At 38.5% G+C, this 20807-nt stretch overlaps 3 protein-coding genes across 5 annotated transcripts; all 3 read right to left on the bottom strand.

Moving 5' to 3' along the window:
- Window positions 1-74: 74 nt before the first annotated feature.
- Window positions 75-7880, bottom strand: LOC122780469 (tax1-binding protein 3-like). 2 transcript variants are annotated; one of them, XM_044043431.1, is made up of 4 exons: window positions 7560-7880; window positions 3931-4050; window positions 1750-1827; window positions 75-887 (listed from the first exon to the last, which is right to left on the bottom strand). In XM_044043431.1, exons 1-4 carry the CDS (start codon window positions 7878-7880, stop codon window positions 735-737), a joined length of 672 nt encoding a protein of 223 aa, XP_043899366.1. In that variant the 3' UTR covers window positions 75-734. The 2 variants fall into 2 exon arrangements, with proteins under 2 accessions (XP_043899366.1, XP_043899367.1); XM_044043432.1 differs by lacking the exon at window positions 7560-7880 and adding an exon at window positions 5454-5664.
- An 882-nt stretch (window positions 7881-8762) lies between these two features.
- On the bottom strand, window positions 8763-12047 carry hsh2d (hematopoietic SH2 domain containing). 2 transcript variants are annotated; one of them, XM_044043429.1, is made up of 6 exons: window positions 11866-12047; window positions 11296-11448; window positions 10895-10984; window positions 10646-10811; window positions 10280-10522; window positions 8763-9109 (listed from the first exon to the last, which is right to left on the bottom strand). In XM_044043429.1, exons 2-6 carry the CDS (start codon window positions 11412-11414, stop codon window positions 8765-8767), a joined length of 963 nt encoding a protein of 320 aa, XP_043899364.1. In that variant the 5' UTR covers window positions 11415-11448; window positions 11866-12047; the 3' UTR covers window positions 8763-8764. The 2 variants fall into 2 exon arrangements, with proteins under 2 accessions (XP_043899364.1, XP_043899365.1); XM_044043430.1 differs by lacking the exon at window positions 11866-12047 and having other exon boundaries at window positions 10895-10989; window positions 11296-11386.
- A 1547-nt stretch (window positions 12048-13594) lies between these two features.
- On the bottom strand, window positions 13595-20587 carry LOC122780381 (ras-related protein Rab-8A). Its single transcript, XM_044043278.1, has 8 exons — window positions 20356-20587; window positions 19778-19838; window positions 18389-18449; window positions 17936-18013; window positions 17445-17534; window positions 17265-17330; window positions 16303-16353; window positions 13595-16188 (listed from the first exon to the last, which is right to left on the bottom strand). The coding sequence occupies exons 1-8, from the start codon at window positions 20477-20479 to the stop codon at window positions 16099-16101; spliced, it is 621 nt and encodes a 206-aa protein (XP_043899213.1). The 5' UTR covers window positions 20480-20587; the 3' UTR covers window positions 13595-16098.
- Between the last annotated feature and the right edge of the window lie 220 nt (window positions 20588-20807).

The following is a 20807-nucleotide window of genomic DNA, read 5'->3' as shown; positions in this document are numbered from 1 at the left end:
TTCTAGAGGACTAATTGAGAAACTAACTAAAGGACTAAAGGAAACTAACTAGGACTAAAAGGAAACTGTTCAATCACTTTTAACATCATAGAGGAAATTGGGCCAAAAAAGTAGACAATTTCCTCTTTTGTAAAAATGGAAAAACAAACATGAGGATAAACATTCTTTTCATATTTTAATCACATACTTGAGTGTTTTGAGGCTTTTTTGTTTTGAGGTATTTTGCATTTGATTTAAATTGAATAAAATGCTTAACAGCAATGAATGTTCTTGATTAAAGCTATATTAGGTAAAATGTAGGAGGAAAAGATGAGTTTGCGGTTTTTCAAACAAACAGGAATCACAGGAATTGTCTGTGGCATTAACTTTGAGTGCACACAATACAAAAACCTCAGCAAGTGTTGTTATTTTTCTGCTTACAATTAACTGGACAGCAGAGGTGGATTTACTGACTTGCTATAAATCTCTGTATTATTATTCAGAGATTATTCTCTGTATATGATTCAGAAAGTTACATATGGATATGCTAAATGTAAAAAAAACTCAAAAGGAAATTGATGATGTGATGGTTGTCAAACACTGACTTGTGCAGCTTCAGGCATCTGAATATGTCATCTAAACCCTGTCTGGTGTCTGTGGTGTGGTAGTTGGTGCAAACATCATCTGGATTTGTGGGATAATCAGATAATCAGAGTGTGTTCAGTCGTTGGCGATTGCTTTGGAAGTGTAGTGTCTCAGTGGCATTGGTTGGGGTAACCCATGGAATGCTTGACAGCTTCCTCCAGTGTCTTTCTGGTTACCAGTAGTCGTACCACATCCTCCTTTTTATTTGTTAGTCTTTTACGAGCCTTGTCATGGGGCACCATGGTCATATCCCAGCCGTTCACCTGGGATAAAGAAAATCATTTTGTTTGAACGGACAGTTGAGGGTTTTTTTTTTATTCACGTTTGTATCAGGTACTGACAACATTGACTTTGCCGAGTGTGCAATGTTACCATAGACCTGCCTAGGAGTGCACACACTCTCACTCATAATAACATGCCCACACAGAAAGGGACAAAGGAGCTGCAGTTCTGCTGCGGTTTGTGCCACATGGGTGCATTTGAACATAGGATTTCAAAAACGAAGTCAAAAGTTAACATAATTTAAAAAAGAGTACTCATGAGCACATACCGATGCCAAAGCTTAAACACCTGTCCCTGCATTTTAGATACCGGCACCTGACATTTTTATATTTTGATCCACTGGATCCAGACGACTTTCTGGATCTGTATAGATCATAGACAAAATGTATCCTGATCTGATGATATATGGATATGAACTTGTTAAACAGGGCTTTTTAAATTTAAATTGCCACCAAATACATAAACAGATTATGTATTTGGTGGCAATTTAAATTTAGACCTGGATGAAACATAGTCTGGTAGAGTGTCTGATCCTGCATAAACATTCCAAATTTTGATTACATGAGCTTTGACAGAGATATGATTTGCAGCCATGTTATAGGTGAGGGTGTCCTGGACGGCCCATGGAAACTGCAATACCTCATACAGCCACATTTAATAAACCTAAAGTACCCGTTTAAAAAAAGCTGGAGCCACTTTTTTTATTACCATTACTATGATTATTACTAAAGTTAACATCACTCTTCGTGATCATGGCTCGGCTCCTAATGCCCAGCTCACTCTTGTGTACACATAGCGCCATCTTGTGGATTTAGAGCACAGCAGCTCCATTTTAATACCCACCTGCAATATTTTGTCTCCCATCATCAAGTTTGCCGCCTCTGCTGGTCCTCCCGGTGTTATCCTGGTCACATAGATACCCTTTGGACAAAAGAAGCACATGCCATTATCCCACTATACTTCCTCTTCTTCAGCCTATAGAGCATTTTTCTTCTTTCTTTTTTTTTATTTAAATTAAATTATTGATATTTGCCATGGCGTATTGATTATCTTATTGCATGAGGAAGGATAACAATATATCACCAAACCGATATTTTGACCCCCAACCCCTAGTTATTGTCATATATAAATTCCTATGAACTCTTACTTTTAAAATTAAGCAACTTATGATGATGATGGTGGTAAGATCTTCTTTTGGCTTCTACCATCAGGAGTCGCCACAGTTGATCATCTGCCTCAATCTTGCCCAATCCCTCTTCTGTCCTCTTCTTTTACACCAAATGTCCTTGTGTCCTCCTTCACAACATCCATGAACCTTCTCTGTGGTATTCAAATATTAATGCTGCGTTTAGGAGCTTAATATTGATCAATGGAACGCGCCAGGAAGGGTATCCGTGCAAACTCAAGTATGCGGATCATTCGCTGTGGCGACCCATAGAGAAATAAATTATTGATTATAATACTACAGCCAACAATTAATTCCATCATCTGTCTGACAAGCTTTTCATATTTCTTACGTTCTTCACTTAACTTTTGTACATACAGTATTTTGGTCAATCATCACTTGATTGTTGGACAGGGAAAAGCAGCAGTAAAACCTCACGTTGTTTAATAACATACTAGATCAATAAATGAAGTGATTAACTAATGAGCTATATCAGGAATATTGTAAACTCCTCAACAAAATGAGACAGGAGCCCAGTGCACTTTTAAAGATAAATGTTTTGTGATATCAAGGTGAGGGAATGTAATCATAATGCTTCCGTAAAGATGTAAAGAATGTCTACTGTTTACATAGCCAGCACATTCAGATGTGGCTAAGAGCAAAGCGGCAGTCTTTCCTTTTACTTCCTATGATCTCAGTCTGGTTTGTTCTTACGTCAACCTACAAAAATGTGTTCAAGCCTGTCCCTCAGATACAGTCTTACCTCACCTAAACACTGCTCTAGAACTGCTGTGCAACAGCAGAAGCAGGAAGAATATCGCTCGCTGATTATCTTTAGATAAAATGGTAACACATAAACAAACTTAAAATGAAAAAGTGCTGTTGAAGGCAGCAGCATGGATGTGTTTCTCTTAAGTTTTTGAACAAGCCTCATCATTCTAACCAGTCAGAGGAGGCCAATCCGCTCACAGCCAGTTTGGTCAATATAAACATAAGGTTGGTGACTTCATCATAGCTGATTTTTGAAATCCTACTGCACTGCAGAGTGACCCTCCTTCCAAGCTGCTGACAGTCAGTCTTAACCTCAGTATGACAACAGTAGTTTTAGGTTAAGCCATGTGTGCTGCCATGACAGCATATCACTATCTGCAGACAACACCCAACACAGAAGCTAAATAATAAAAACAAGTAACACTCCCCAGTGACATAATAGGAACTGTTTACAATGAATCACTTTGAAAGATAAATGGCCGAGCACCAAGCTGGTCAACCAGAGGTGTAACAACATGGTGTAAGTTGTAACGTATTCTTTACTATTTGTATGTGTGGTGCAACACCATTTTTTAGAGCAGGTGGAATATTCATCCATTTTATCCTGTGTTTTCACTGTATATTCTAGAAATGAAATACTCTTTGTAGGCTGTTTGTTGTCTCTGCCGTGCTGTACACTGTTCTGCAGCTGTTGCTACACTGAGGGGAAAATAAATTGTATTTGATTTGATTTCACAGATTTATACTCCGTCAGTCACACACACTCATGGACATTCCTTGGTGTATGACTGGATCTGTTGTTGTAGTCTGGTTATAATGATAATGATGGTGATGAGAATGTCTCTTTGTTGGCAAATTGTCAGAAACACACAGGTTTGTGCTCCTATTCTTGTTAGGTCATGACACTACATTATCCTTAACCTTAACAATAACCAGTTAATGCCTCACCCTAAATTTAAACAATTTAAACACTAAGAAATTAGGTTGTGTCTCATTAGGACCAGGTTTTTGTCTTCATGATGACTACTGGTCCTGATAAGGTCAGTGTTTGTGCCAGAAAAGGTCCTAAAGACAATACACACACTTACTTTGTCAGTCTTGTCCTCAGAGAAAGGGTTCTGACCAGGATCCTGGTCTATCCCTCCTCCGATGCTGAAGCCCAGGATCAGATGATCTCCCTGTCGTAGTTTCTTAATCTCAATTTGTTGCTGTGTCATAAAAAAAAAAAGCTAAATCAGATAAAATGTCCTCTCAGAGGCTAATCAACCATTCCCAAACAAGTCACAACACAGACAAGTCAGAGAAAGAGTTTTGACTGGTTGTTGGAAATCTGAACTAATTGTCCATCAGTGCTGCATAACTCAGCCAATACTAGATACATTCCTGTACATTACTAAAAGACAGATTATATGAGAGGCAGAGAGGAACACCTAAAATGTATTGTAACAGTCCCATTCAACTTTAATTTCTTTGTTAAAAAAGGATAGACACTGGAAATGACAAGAAAAAACAAGTAACTATTATTTGCAACAACGAGGCACTGATTAATCTAATCTTGGTTTAAGCACATGACAAATGATTCTGACCCATGGTTATTGAAGCCCACATTGACTTTATAAGTGCAGCCCTGCCTTTGACACAGACAAGCAGCTGCAGGCTCAAGAAACTAGATGGATGTGTGACTCTGGCAACAACACTTGTCAAGACAAAGACCGCCTGTGTGCATGCTGATGAATAAGCAGTGAGTCCCTTAGTGCTGTGGCCGATACAATGAAGTCTGAGGATGTTGGAGAGCTTTGAAGAGTCAGTCAGTCAGTCGGAACTTTCTGGCACAGTTCTCGCTTCTAGTAGAATCAGAGGCAGTATTTCTCTCTGTTACACTAATACTTTAATAAACGATGATAGCATACCACTTACCTGTCCCTATTCAATTACATTTCTAGGTATGGAACTGCTGAAAAAGACGTCAGTGACGTCATTCTGACTAGCAAATACTGAATTGCAGATATCTGTAACTGTAGTTTTTGACTGGTAAGAATGACGTCACAAATATCTGTAATGCTAATTCCACATAGTCAAACTAAAGGCTTGTCATATTGATAGAAATATACACCTATATTTAGCATAATGTGCACATTCCTGTAATGGCCGCTCCAAAGAAAGCTCGTCTTTAATTTGCAAATGTACTAATAGCTGCTAATATTCTAATACTGTGTCCACCAGGAAGACTGAAACAATCACAGTGGTGACGCCCATTGCAACTGTTCACTTATGGCTAAACTGTACCTATCAACACAACAATGTTTTTAAAGTAAACGCCAACGACATAATGTTAGGAACGCACTAGTCTCTCCCATTTGTCTCACTTCCTGATGTGTTTTTAAACAACTTGACGTGATGGTTTCAGTGAAGTCAGTCGAAACCACTGTTCTCACTGTGGCTACACTAGGATTTAACTAACAAAGTTAAGTTTTTTTCACTCACGTTGACGTAGATAACAAGTCAACCAGTGTAAACGGTGTCAACTGACTCAATTTTGTTCGTCACTGACACGGGTTATGGTCAAACCGCTGAACAATAGGGAACAACCCCGCTCCCCTCCCAAACTTACCGCTACAACACACATCGGCTGTCCCGGGACGAAAGACATGCTGTTGTCGGAATGTTTCACACTCGAACACAACGAAGAAAGTCGCGAAAATAACTATATTTTGCAAAAAAAAAAAGTGAGAACGAAAGCGTGTTCGACGTTATGACGAGAACTTCCTCGGTCTTTGCGTGAATACCAGCAGCGGGATGATCCCTGGATACAAGAAAACCAACGTCTTCCAGCATGACGTCATCCCGTCTCCCATCAATTCAGGTTTGCGCGTTTTGCAGCACGGGAGCAGCCCACGAGGGCGGTGTCTACCGGTTGGCCATCGCCCTACTGACTGTGTAAAGAATGCTGGAGCAGGTTCCTGTGTTTTCCTTAAAAGGAAGTGGGATCAGCTTCAGCGAGACACTTGCATATTCTATATGTGGAAAAACAACTCAAATCAATGAACATTAATATTGGAAAAATGAATATATCACAGCTTCATTTATAGTTACATTATGTATTACATTATGTATTCTGCTTTTACACAGTGGAAGTTCCTAAAGGTTAAACCAATTGAAACAGTTCAGTAAGAATGAACTCTACCATAATTCAGTTGTATTAATGTATACAAGTATAAAGTTTAATGAGTCAGATTGTATTAGGGGCAAGCTATAATTAGTACATGATAAACATAAAGTTGATGTAATGATGAGACATAAAAATTACAATGTTTTGGAAAATATAAACTGCATTGTAAGTGAAATAGTGAGTCAAAGATGTATTATTAAGTAAGAAACTCTTTATTATATCAAAAGAGAGGTGAGATAATAACGGAAAGAGTGTCTTTTTCTGGCAAATAAATGGCTCCATAGTCTGTTTGTGCCTTTGTGTAAATAAACCACCGTCACATGCTTGAGTAGCTGTTGTGGTTTTCCGCCACTAGACGGCAGCATTTGGTTTGGACTGATTCTTGTAAAGTGGGGGTGTCAAACTAATTTTTGTTCAGGGGCCACATACAGCACAATTTGATCTCAACTGGGCCAGACCAGTAAAATAATAGTATAATAACCTATGAACAACAAGACCTCCATTGTTTTTTTCTCCTTTGTTTTACATTTAATGAAGGATATTTTTTACAAAACATGACATTTCTTGAGAAATAAGAGTGCGGTTTCAACAATATCATGCCTAAATTTACCATTTACACATCACACTGGATCTATAAAGGCACATACATATTGTATTTGACATTAGATTGTAATCGGAATGTCAAATTTAACAAATTCATTCTGTGGGCTGGATTGGACCCTCTGGCGGGCTGGTTCTGGCCCCCGGGTCGTATTTTTGACACCCCTGTTGTAAACTAATTGCATAGACTTAGTGAGTGAGGTACCTTGTGATTTCAAATGAATTTTCCATGGTGTTATGATGTGTATAATTTTCATTAATACACATAATCATATTACCAACAATGGCTTCAAGAGTTGATGTCAGAAAGTTGAATATCTATAATGCATTCGTGTACATTTCTGAAATATAGGCCACATCAATTACGATATCTATTGAAGTGCCATACCCTGAGTCATAATTCATGAATATAGTTTTCGACTGAGTTATGATGAGAGATGGAAACAGGATCTTGATGGCCTCCACCTCAGCAGTACAGTGTGGCCGCATGACCTCGTTTCACAAGTCCTAAACATTTTTTTGTTGTTGTTTTAATTCACAAAATCCTCTCAGTATATACTAAACACCAACACGTCCACCAAACTGAAAATCCACTTTACTGAAGCAATGGCATGCAAAGTTCAGAGTGAGAAATGAAGAATGAATGAGGAACTGTGCAGAAGCAGAGCAGGAACAAACTTATGGGGGAATGAAAAAAAGCTTTGTTCGTGCAAAAAACTAAATGTTATGGAAAAAATAAATAAACCTCAGAGCAACACAAACAAAGGGCTTTAAAACAGTCATATTTTTTTTTATAGTACTTTATTATCTCAGTCATGTTGCATCTTTTCATACTTCTCATAGATAAAGTGCGCAGTCAGAGACATAAATATCAACATAAATTACTTACTGACCTGTACTTTTCTACCTCTGAAACAAGTTAGACCAGTTTCTGTGTTTTCAGCCTACCTGCTGTTGATAACTGATCTGCATCAGGTCCTGCCATGTAAAGTTCTTGTATTCAAAGTATCTGCTATTAAAAGACTCATTTCCTGATTTACATAACACCAGACTTCCTCTTTCAGCCTGCTCATTACAAAAGACACATTCACAACATCTGGCCTGAATTAAAAGGCCTAGAACCAGCAAAGTAGTCAGCAAATTAGTCTCATCTAGAGACCGATATACAGTCCACTTAACAAAATATTCATGCAACAAATAAAAGATACAAGATAATCCATCCACTGGGCAGGTACGTATCAAGATATGGAGCATCGTACACATCAACATCGTTGGAGGAGGAGGAGTGGACCAAAGTTCCACAGGCCACAGTCAAAATCCTGATCAAGTCTTTGTGAAAGGAAAGTGTTACTGACAGTTTCACTGTCCCTCCTCAAAAATGACCTACATGTGAACCTGGAGCTCAGTGCCTAATAAAAGTGCTTCTTCAAGGAAAACTACACATTATAGAGCGGCTTTTTATTGTGACCAGTCTGAGGCACACCTGTGCAATTCTTTATAATTAGCATCTCCTTATGTCTCACCTGCCATGTGGATGGATTACTGCACTAAAGGTGTAGTGCTCACTATAACAGATGTTAACTCATTTGTGATATTTTTATACATATATGTCATTTACTTCAATTCATCAAATACGAGCAAAAACAAACATGTTGCATTTCTATACTTGCTGATTAAATTACATTATTTCTTCTTATGTAGCAAGAAAAGAAAAGACGATACACTGATACCAAATGCTGCCACATATGGACAGCAGGTTCATCTCTTTCATTAATTCTATCTACTCATGTAGAGCAAGGGTGTCACAGCGGTGTTTGCAAAGTAGGCAATAGTCTGCATGAGGCCCTCAACTGAGCTGATTTATGTTATCTGCAGCAACATTTGTCCCTGATTCTCTTTAGCCTGGGGCCCCTGAAGTCTGTCGAAGCACCACTGATTTTAATCCACTGGACAAAATGAAGGTTGTCAACTGTTAGTGGGTGACAGGAATCAAAACCATCTTATCATTTAGTCAGTCAGTTGATTTTGACTGATTGTTCCTTCAATTATTTTGTTATTAGTCATGAGTCAACTCTTGTAATTTATTTGCTTGTTTCACTATTAATTCATTTCACAATTCATTAATTCACTTTCAAGTAATCCACATTCATAAACTACATATAAGGGTGCACTTGTGCGTCGTAGCCCGGGGCAAAGGGAGGAGGCGGCAGGTACTCGTAAGGTAACTCTTCCGCTTGATTGCAGCCAAATTGTGTCCAATCGACACTCTGCTCACCTGAGATCTCCTGGTACTCAGTGTTGTCTTGTGCCTCCACAGTAATCTCTGCATACAAATGATGCTGTGAAGTGCTTTTCTTTTGTAATTTCTTCCTCAGATTCTTCAGGTTGGAGACAACTGACAGCTTCACGTCGTGGCTCTTTGCAGGCTGACAGTTGCTACTCCGAGGGTGTTCACTGAGACCATCAGGTGCAGACACCGTCCTGATACAGACCTGGTTCTGAAACATCATGGAGCACACAGCAGAGCACAGGATATAAGAACTGCAGGCATTTGACATTTAAAGGCAATGAAAATGTGAGTATGAACTGAAAAACAAAAAAATCCCTTTACTACAAGATGAATGCTTCAAAAGAGGAACCAGCATCCTGTTACTGACAGCTGTTTTTGTGTTTCTTCTCTTTAAAGGTGGAGTGAGTTAGAATAATAACCCCTTTACACTGGTCAAAAGAACGGCTTCTTTCCCAGTATAAACAGGTTTTTGACCTGTGGGAATATGTTTGATCAACTTTCACTTTCTGGGTCAAATTACTATTACTATTATAAACTCTGCAATATACTGTACGTGGGTTTTTATTAGTGAACATCTTTATTTTTCTTGGTTTGCTTCATTCTTGGCAGTGATGCAAAGTCCAGCGTATGTTTCGATGCAACGCTATGACACACATTCATCTTCTAGGAGTTAACAAAGCTGTTAGCTACAGATATTTTTTAGAGAATATTACTTTTTACAATTTGGGGAAGCGCTTTTATTAGTGCTTTGCATTGTGTTGCTCCCCACTGAGTTTGAACCCAGAACAAGAAGATAACAAAGTAAGATTGGTGTCACTGAGCTCCACTTCAATGTCGTTTTCTTCTTCCTCTGACTCATTTCATTTCTGGCACCTGTGATATCACTTATCACCCACATGTGAAAAAACACCAGAGTGCAGACAACCACTGGCAACAGAAATCATGTTCACTGGCGGGTACAACTAGGGACGGGAACTGGTATCGATCGGTCCGGTCAAAAATCACTGCATCAGATATTGGATAGATACAAAATCCAACACAATCCAAAAATCCTATATGTCCCATGCTTCACTATGCAGAGACAGTAAAAATGTAAATAAAAATCAGCAAAAGTGTTTTAGGTGAGTCATGTCTGGCTTGTTTATTTCTTCTTTTGAGGAGAACAAAGAATTATGACTCGGCACAAATGTGTTGTTAAACAGCTTCATAGTTCATAAATGATCTACAATGACTGTTTTGGACTAATATCAGTATCGGTAGATGCTCAAGTTTACAAAAGAGACTTCAGGGATGTGTAATGGTGACCCGTCAGACCTAAGTGTGTCAGGGAACTACTGTGGTGGACCATTACCTTTAAGATTGTTAAAGTCATTATTACCGTGGCAGGAGATAGTTCTTTCAGATCTGGGTAATGTTTGTTTGGTTTGTTGTTTGGAGGCAGGACTGCAGAGTTGACCAGGTTCTGTGGTCGATATGGAAGTGCTGGTCTGTTCATTTCCTCCTGTGATTCTTTGTTTCGCCAGTTCAGTTGCATTGAGTTGCTCTGTAGCAAACTGTCATCGGGTCTCAGGTGTCTCTCAGGAAACAGAAGTTCTACATAGTCAGTCTGGTCATTTGAGGGCTAATCAGAGAGAGAGAGAGGGAAGAAGACAGAATATGATTGTGTACTGTAAATGCACAATAAGTGAAAAATATCTAGTGTTGTCAATTCAACATCATACATTTCTACTACATAAGACAATACCTGTCCACAAGCGGCAGTCAACACCTGATTGAAAGGCATGATGGGAGTTCTACGATGAAAGTCCACAAGGTCCTGCAGAAAGCGGTGATGCCTATTCTGGCCCACTATGACGTACTGTCCGCCTTCCAGTGCATCAATCATGAAATGTCTGCAGCTGTCTTCAACACTAAGTGGATAGGAGCAAGACTTTGAACTGTTAGAATGAGTCAAAGAACAAAATAAATGTCCTTTCATGGTGCAAACACTCACCGATGCGATAGAGTGTAGCCAATCCTGCTCTCACTGACTCTGATGAGGAAGTAGCCAGGAGGCTTGGGCACGAGCAACTCCTCTGCCGCCCTGCACAAATAATTCAATTATGGACTATGCCTAAATCTACAATAGACTACTGTATTCAATCACACAAAGGTTTTTTCCCTACATAATGGTTATAAACATAGAATAAAGCTATGAATATGCTGAATTAAAGCATGAGCGTGCAGTTTGGACTGATTTACTGACATATTTGACAAAAACAAAAATTATTTATCCATGCAATTATTTTATATTTTCTTTCTATATAGTATAGTATACTATATTAACTACGGATATTCAGCAGATTGACGTTTTATGGATATTAGATATTGTGACGAAATTGACCGTATTCTTACTTCCTGGAAATGATCCCATGAAACCATTCAGGAACGATACCATTCCTGATGACAGACTGGAGCTGGGACTGTGTGAACCAGTTGAAAGTCTGTTGTCCTTGTAACGACTGACTCCACATTCTGGGAAACAGCTCCTATAATCTGTTGCCTCTGCTGGATAAAAAAAGAAAAAATAATAAATCACTGAACAAAGGCCTGCAAATGGTATAAATTACACCTCAATGAATCCTCATATGCAAGATAAGTGCGTAGAGAACATGCAGCTACAGAATTCATCCCACAACATCTGTTCTGTCACCGTTGTTAAACCTTTCCAAAACATCGACCCAACCCAATGATACATGTTCATATATATTTTGAATGTAAACATTATTGACAATTTGGCTGTTTTTTTGCAGCAGCATTGGTTTTTGGTCTTTTTTCCAAACTTCACATAATGTGCTTCATTGAAACCCTTACACCTGTACCTTGAACACTAAGGTCGGCCAAAATGACTTTGTATTTTCTGTATTAATGCCATTTGTGTTGATTTGAATTAAACACAGCTCACAGAAAAAAAAACCAACTCACCTTGTCTGGCAGCTCCACGATGAAATGTCACAGCAGAGCTCGCTCTCCTGTCTCTGCCTGACTATAGGGGTGGAGACAAAACCTTGGACAGCCACTCACACAATTGGAAAGGCTGTCAAATGAAACGGCAGGTAAAGAGCGGTCCAACTGTTTAGCCCTACACAAGTTTCAGTCTGCCTCCCTCTGTGCTGCAGAATGTCAGTCCACACAAAAGAGGGAAGCGTCAAAGGAGGTCATAATTCACTACCTGACAGATTTTCTTCCTGTTACAATTTTGTTTTTATTCTCTCGCCAAGTGATTGCTCACTGTGTGAACTGCTGGGTTCCTCTTCTTTATATCACACAATGGCTTCAATACTGCTTTGTCACTTGACCCAATAAAAAAGGGTGCAGAAAATGACTATACACTATATAATGATTTTTCTAAAAAATAATGTATTTTCAGTCACACAACACTTGAATAAAAAGCCAGCTTTTATTATTTTGATACATTTTAAGGGTGCTTAATTTCTCAGACGGGTTCACTTTGTAGTTAACGATAGAGGAATTAAATAATTACTTTGCCTTCATTTCATTTTCACATCAGTATCTGGACGTTATCCAGGCACACCAGGGGAAGCCAGAACAGTGGTGACATTGCTTCTCTAATACTTAGGTCACGACCGCATCATGATTCACTAACCATGCTGTTGGTGTTGTGTGACTGGATTTACTTCTGCTCTTACTGGCAGGAAGCAACCGTCTTGAAAAGCAGGTTTGACACATGTGACGATATCATCGCTGCTCACATGCACTTTTATCTGTTCACGGGCTCATTTCACTTCACCTCACTTGCATGTATCCATATGATCACTGAGTAAAACATCCTTGATATTGCTTATAAAAACTGTGATAATCGTTAGGAGTAAGCACAGAAATTAATGTGTATGCAATTGAATGCATAATATTCATCATTTATGCATGCACAAACTCTGAAATCAGTATTTACTATTGTACTATAGATGACCAATATTAGTTATGTCAGTTAGTCAGTTTTATACATCACAATTTCTGGTGTTTGTCTGGACACTTGAATTGTACTTTAAAGTTGTACCGAGTAGCTTTTAAATCCAAAAAAAAACTTCTGCTACATTCAGACTTTAGTGACAAGTTCATTCAATGCGGATTAAGCCCGTCAGCTCAACACAGCAGTGTTTGTTTTCATGTTATCCACAACATGACACCTTTTAAGTCATGACTGATGGAGGCAAGGTGGAGTTAAGATAAGAATGGGGATATAGCAAAGCGAGACAGCAGTAGTTATGTATCTGTCACTCCCATAATGAGTATCAGAAGTGGATTCTCCGACTAAAAATAAACCTTGAATGACCAAAACAATTTTGGCTTCTCTCAAATGTGATTGTCTGCCAGTGAAAATGCAGCAAATGCAGCAAAACACAGCTCCTTCACAACTGCTCGACCAAGGAACAGCAGCTCCAGGTTTTCTGGATAAAGTTAAAATACAGATATAGAAGTCATAACTTAGAGACCAAAACTCTAATGTCTACCACGATGAAGTGGATAAGCTCTCCCTGGGTGAGAGAGAGCAAGGTAGGGTGACTGGTTGTGTTTCGGTAATTACTCATAAATCCACAGGAGGCAACACAAGTTCCACATGAGATTTAAATGATAATTTACAAAAACAACAGGGTCCCTGAAAGAAAACAAGTAAGAGATAATAAAAGGAAAATAAATCCTGACATCATTTTTTTTATTATTTGAATTGGTCAGTTTACTAGAACATTTTGACTTGACAATTCAAATTCAATGTTTAAACAAAAATAAGCAAAACATTAAAACCCATTTCGTAATTCAATTGTTTATTTCCTATAAAGTCAGGTCCTCCATATTCCATGGTTGGTTAAGAAAATATAATACTATAATAAGTACATAATCCTTCAGAAAGTCCTTCTGAATAGAAATTTTCATGTTCATATAAAGTGGTTTTTGGATGGAAAGCTGCAAAAATCTGCTCAATTCACTAATAATAACCCAAAGCCAAATAGCAAACATAAACAAAACACGTGCTTGAATTATCCTCCCCAATAAAGTTGTTATATATTCAATATAGATCAACCTCCAATGATAAATGGTGCAAATGTAAGACGACTTAACATTTAAGAATCTAATTTTTCACAATTTAAAGTACACAAAAGCCGTAGATCAATAAATTTATGAAACTACAGGACAATAATTGTAGATCTTATTTACAATTGCAGAATTATTAAAAAAAATTCCCATCAATAAACCCATCGAAATCCAAATGTCTGAAGATGGGATTAAAATGGGACAAAATTTCAAATAATCCAAACCAAAGAACCGAGTCAAACCAAATTAAAGCCAATCTTAAATCTAAAAACCATGTTTTTAATGTGCGGGAGTCAGTTTAACCAAAATAGTGCTTAAACATTTAAGTCCATCAATGATGACTTAGATCCACAGGTTAATATTTTTGCAGCTGCAGAAAAACTGTCACTCAGGGCACTCAAACAACCAAGGCGATTCTAACAAGCTTTCAATGATTTCCCATTCTAAAACTTGCTCAAGCTTATACCATATGCAATAGAATGTGGAGACAGCAGAAAATAAAAAAAAAAGCTGAATCCTATGCACACTTCTAATCTCAAATAAAGCTTGTCAAGTCAAATGTGCAAAGCTTTATGAGGTTTTCTACGCACCCAAAAAATGCATAGTTCAGACGGCTGTGATACTGGGCCAAAAAGAAAGAAAACACAGAACAAAACAAAAAAATTGTGGTATAAGTGGAAAGAGGTGGAAGAGGAGTGGTGGAAAAGAAAGAGTAAATGAAGGGAAGGCGGCATTTTGGGTTCCCAAATGCATCAATAGTAATGCAAATTTATAAAATGCTTGAAAACGATTAAATGAAAAGGTTATATCTTTAAATCGTAGGCAATGTCAGTGCACAGATGTTTTTAGGGAAAAAAACAGATAGGGAACAGGCAAAGTTGTGCATGAATAATCTCTGCTTTCAGTTAAGACTCGCAACAAACATAGTCAACACGTTAAGAACTTTTTTTTTTTCACAGGACGAACAAAAGAAAAGTGCATAATCAATAAGAACATAAAAGGGCACTTTGTCATTTGGTGCTATGTTTTGTTTTCACTCCATAAATACTGCTACAGCACAGCCCCGATCCAAGGCCCAGAAAAAAACAGTCGTGTTCCCCCAATGGAACTGACAACCAGAAACAAGTATGAACGCAATGATTAAGCGCTTCGATTACTTCTCTGCCGCTGCATTGCCTCCAGGTGTGAGAGTTAGGTATTGCTATTGCAAATAGCAACACAGAGAGAAGGAATCAGTGTGCCCTAAAAATGTACTGCAAACATGTGAATACTGGACTCTAAATACACTACATTGCACATTTCAGTGTTCACAAGAGGAATGAATGGAATGTTTCAGCCTAGGAAATCAACAGAGACATGAGTAGAACAGGAGGACAAAGGGAATGTAAACTCCATCGTTGATATGATGAGTAAAACGCACTGGCACTGCTGTTTTATACGGTGAATAATACTAGATAAGATATATTTATATGCTGTCTTGACCTATTGTGCATATAAAAGGAATGCGGGTCACCTAAATCAGCGATACAGTAATTCATAAAATGGGACTAAATTGGATTGTACTTGGATCATACAGTCAGTAGATTGCATTATATGATTGAGTATATAAAAATGAGATACTCCATTAGATTAGAGTGAGAATAATCTAGAAATATTACTTGGGGCTACTTTTAGAGATAAGGACTGAATAAATAAGACTTCACAGAGTGACAAAACACGTCAGACAATATTGTAAGAAAATTACAAATACTTACAAAAAAAGGTCTGACTACTCCAAGTGTCTTAAGTGGAGGCAGTCTTTAAAAGTCTACAAAATGTAGGGAATTAATTTGGATCTACAGGTCTAAGGAACAACTGCAAAAAAAATGATATAAGTAGATATGTGATACTGCATGTAACAGAGTCCATAGATGACTAGTAGACAAGGGTAGCAATACATTTTTGTTGTTCCCAGTAAATAATCACAGGACAAATGCGAAGAAGGCAGAGGAAGACAAGACAAGGGGAGGGGGGATAAAAGAGATGGATATCAGAGTGTGCTCTGTCCAGTTCTGTCCAGTGGGGGACACGGTTAAGGCGATGGTGGATGCCAACGCTCCAGTCTCCTCACAGGAGTGTGCAGCGAAAGAAACTGCTCTTCTTGGGCTGTTCTGTAATCTTTACTCCTTGACTGCTGCCCTGGGGGTTGTTGCCCTCCTAAAAATACACAAGCATGAGAAACCACAATATGAGAACAAACAAAAACACCCATGCAGATAACACACTGCACCAAAACTCAACAATCAGCTTTCCACTTTTCTGTATCCTTACCAGCTTCTTGTCCATTTTTGCTTTGATGTCTCTGGCGAGGGTTAAGAAGGCCTGCAGATGAGAACAGGTGAGCAAATTCAATCATAACAGTGTTCAGGATATTGGACCCAAGGAGGAAGAATGTGACATAAGTTAAAGTGACAAAACCATAAGAAATACGATTGATTCTTAGGGCCGGGTCATACTTTCTGCGTGTGTCCGCATGACCTTAGATTTAATTATCTGCCCATTTCCACAACGGCCCATGTGGACCCTATATGGACAAATCTGCACACTCCTCAAGTTTGATTCCAAGCGGCCAGTATGAATGTTCCCTGTAGCTCAATACAGTTGGTGGGGGAGCTCTTGTTTTGGTCAAAAGAGACAATGTCAAAAAAGACAATAACCATGGAAATGAGCTTGAGGTCACAAGAGGATGTTCACTGGAAACCACACATATACAAGTCAGCACTCAAAGAATACAAAGAAACACAAGTATGGTTAATTTCATGGTGAGAAATCGCAGCTACCAAAATGGAATATGAGATTGAGTACGTCAGCCTGGAAATGCTACACTAACGTGCACCCTTGTTTAGTACGAACAGAACCGCAGGCATTTTTGAACATGTGTTAAGTATGACCCGGCCCTTACTCATCAATTACTGCATGACAAAGTACATAACACTGTTTGCAGTGAACGAACCATGTGGTTACAATTAAATTATAGCCGATTAAGTGATTTGGCATGATTATTGTCTTGAGTTAAATGTAGAACCCAGGGAGACTGGACGATTGTCTTATGTAGGTTTGAGATAACGAGGATCTTCAAAGGGCAAGACAAAGAAATGCATTGTTGCACTCCAGTGTGTGTTAAGGTCATCTATATTCTCTGGTTTACAGATTATTCAAACACTATTCTTGCCAAATATGCCGATTAGAAACAACCTAGAGCAAAAAACACAGCAGAAAAAGTGTAAACTCACATTCTCAACATTGATGTTTGCCTTTGCACTGGTCTCCATGAACTTGATGCCGTACTCCAGCGCCAGCTGAGTGCAGGAGAACAGAGTAAAGTTAATAATTATTCGCACAACGTGAACACTGCTCTAGAGCACGTTTAATTCGAGCACTCAGTGCACATTTTGTGAGATTCATCACTTCACCTTCTCTCCTCTGTCTTTGGACACCTGTCGCTTGTCATTAACATCACATTTGTTTCCAAGAACCATCCGCTCTACATCTGCTGAAGCGTGCTGTGGGAGACAAAACGTTGGTATGTTGAAAATGCAAATATAAATTATAACGTACCCAAATCAAGATTTGTTCAAAATTGCAATATAATTGTATTCAATATCAATATAGAACAAGTTATATATACACATCTATGTAAGAATGATGAATTGTGCAAACATACATTAAGATGTAAAACATAATCACTTTGAATGCTTTACCTCATATGTGTGAAATGTTTCTCTAACTACTGTTTGTTGTTCTGATTATAAATTTGAATAAAACTGCTCAAGAGCAAATACCTTTCTTTATTTACCCAGTATTCATTGTGATAACTTTCATTCATTTTTGGTCACATCATCCAGCCCTAGCAAACACAGACTACACCCAATTAGACAGATTTCAAAAAGTGTAAAATGGTTACCTCTTCTATATTCCGTATCCAGTTCTTGATGTTGTCGAAAGACTTCTCGTTTGTTATGTCATACACCAACATGATGCCCTGGAGAGTTTATAGAAGAAAGAACTGAGCAGCCACACAACAATGGAGTCATTCCTTGTCATTCTTGTTAGTTCGTAGAAAAGGACTTAGAGAAGAATTAGCCATGGATCACATGATTGTGCAGCCACAAGTGAAGGCATGGCATTTAAAATACCCGAGGACAACAAAGACCAATCGAGCACACAAACAGATATTGGACTAAAGTGAAAGAGATGATCAAATATACATCAAGGGTCCCTATAAAGCAGTGTTAATAGTCGTTCTGGGAAAAGGTTAAGTAGTGCACACATGAAAGACGACCGCTTCAGAATCAGATACCAGAGCTAATCTCTAATTTTATTTTCTTTGAGCTGAAACACTGATAATGCAACTTGCCATGGCTCCTCTGTAGTAGGCTGTTGTGATGGTCCTGAACCTCTCCTGTCCTGCTGTATCCCTACACAGAAAACACATCTTAACTTATGTTGACAAAACTTTTGAATACATAGAGAAGGACAACTCCCCTGTAAGACCAAAAACTAGTCACTACTATGCCCACAGCTCAGTCAGTAAACAAATAAAGAAACAAACCACCAACTGTTAAGATAATAAGGACTGGACAGACTTATGAAATAACAAGGAAATGTTGTTGGTAAGCTCAAACAGTAGCACTAATGCTGTTGACAACAGTCAAGCTGAATAAAGTCAGCACACATACATACTGATGATATAAAAGTTATCACTTCACTTAAAATAACTCATGAAAGTATTTTCTTTATTAAATGCAATAACAAAACATGAAGCCATTATAGTCAGGGGAGAACAAAACTGGTACAAAATGTTAAACAGGAAACCTACGTTGTAATGGATAAGGTGTTAAAAGATTATGTAAATCGTTTACAGACTCTTACGCTGATAAAGAGTATTTAATAAATAAGCTTTATATCTATATCTATGTGCTTTTGGTGATATAATCTCTTTATATGGCTTGTGCATTACAACACAGCAACAGTAAGTGTCCTATTGTTCTATTCAATTATGCAATAAACACACCCAACCAATGTGAATAAAATGTTCAATCTATGTAGTCATTTAGATGGCTATATTTTGCACTACAATGCAAATATTGTGTTGCACTGGGAGGTGTTTCCAATGTTGTCTGCCCAGTTCATTAAAAGGACTGTATATTTGGGTGTTTTCCACATAGAGTGCTTACTAAATGACTAGGCTAGGAGATAACTGCTTAGTTATTGAATGTTAAAGTGAAAACCGTAATGGACCAATGTCTTCATCAGTAGTATATAAAGTTGTTATTTGTAACCACCACAATGAAGGCCTGAAGTATTAAAAGGTCCAATGTGTAACATGTGTGAGCCTTTATTGACAGAAATAGAATATAGTACCAATGAGTGTTTGTTTATATAAGGGTATAGGCACTTTACAAGAAATACATTAGGTCATTGCAACCTCAGAATTAGCCTTTTATATGTACTTTAGCCAAAGGCCTTGATTAATGGAGGTAACCATCCTGTGATGCCATGTTTCTACAGCAGCACAAATGGACTAACTAGAGTTAAGTCAGAGTTAACAAAGACGAACCAAGGCCACTGTAGTTTCCGGTCAAGCACAGGAAGGGAGGAGTGAGCAGAGGAGTTTGTTACAATCTCAGTCTCACTTATAGATGTCACTAATATTTACACAACTTTAGAAAAGATGCACCTGATAAGTGAATGTTAATGACCTCTACCTCTCAATCTGTAAGTGACACTGTCAGGACTTAATTACCATATCTGTAGCTTGATCTTCTTCCCATCTAGTTCTATTGTTCTGATTTTGAAGTCAATACCTGGAAAAACAAGCAAACAAACAAAACCACGTTATTTATCAACTTAAGAAGAGTAACGCAGTGTCAAATTTCAGCATCACGTTGGTAGTGACAGTAACGAATGTGCCCTCATTAGAACAGATAGTTGGTGATAGGAGTGAGCAAAGTACAGACAGCTGGTCATATGAAGGAATGACACTGCCCACTGACGCTAGCTCACTGACAGCCCTGGTAGCCAGTTAGCTCAACTTGGCATAGTCAAGCCGTATCCGATATTCGCTTAAAACCACGGGCTGGGTTGCTGCTTTAGTTGAAAATGTATTCAAATGCTATTTTGTAGCATCACAGTTGGTTATAATATCACTGACTGTTGAGGGAAAAGCCCATATTTCACGCCGGCTTGGCTGCTTCCTGAATAGCCATTAGCACAACATGATCGCTAGCCAGAGGAGCTAGCAACAAATTAGCACGACAGGATGGGCTGCTCCTTGTGCCCCTTTTCGCCCAAGACACTGCTATAAAACCTCCTTTTACCCACCTATAGTAGAGATAAACGTTGAGTTGAAGGCATCCTCTGAAAATCTGAAGAGCACGCAGGTCTTTCCGACGCCCGAATCGCCGATTAAAAGTAGTTTGAACAAGTAATCGTAAGTCTTCGCCATGTTATTAGCTAGCTTACTACTGCGGATATCCCGCCCGGTGTGGAGACAGAAACGTCAGTGCGGTGAGCAGCCGTGTGGTCAAATCAACTGCCACTCTTCTCTGTCGTCGTGGCTCCGGAAGTCTGCTCCCCCTGTGGGTGTGTTCGTTTTTATGTATCATGTCACCCGGACTAATGTACACTGGTTATTTAATGTCTACGGGATGACCACTGTCCTCACACGAATATATTGTTGAGTGATCGATGATCAAAATGAGACAAATTATATCACAGCGACACGTAGTACTGCAGTAATGACGCTGTGACTCTTAACACCAGGCCTGGCAGAA

The sequence above is a fragment of the Solea senegalensis genome, linkage group LG14 (genome assembly GCF_019176455.1).
Source record: "Solea senegalensis isolate Sse05_10M linkage group LG14, IFAPA_SoseM_1, whole genome shotgun sequence".
Lineage (NCBI taxonomy): Eukaryota > Metazoa > Chordata > Actinopteri > Pleuronectiformes > Soleidae > Solea > Solea senegalensis.
This window is presented reverse-complemented; position numbering and strand designations above follow the sequence as displayed.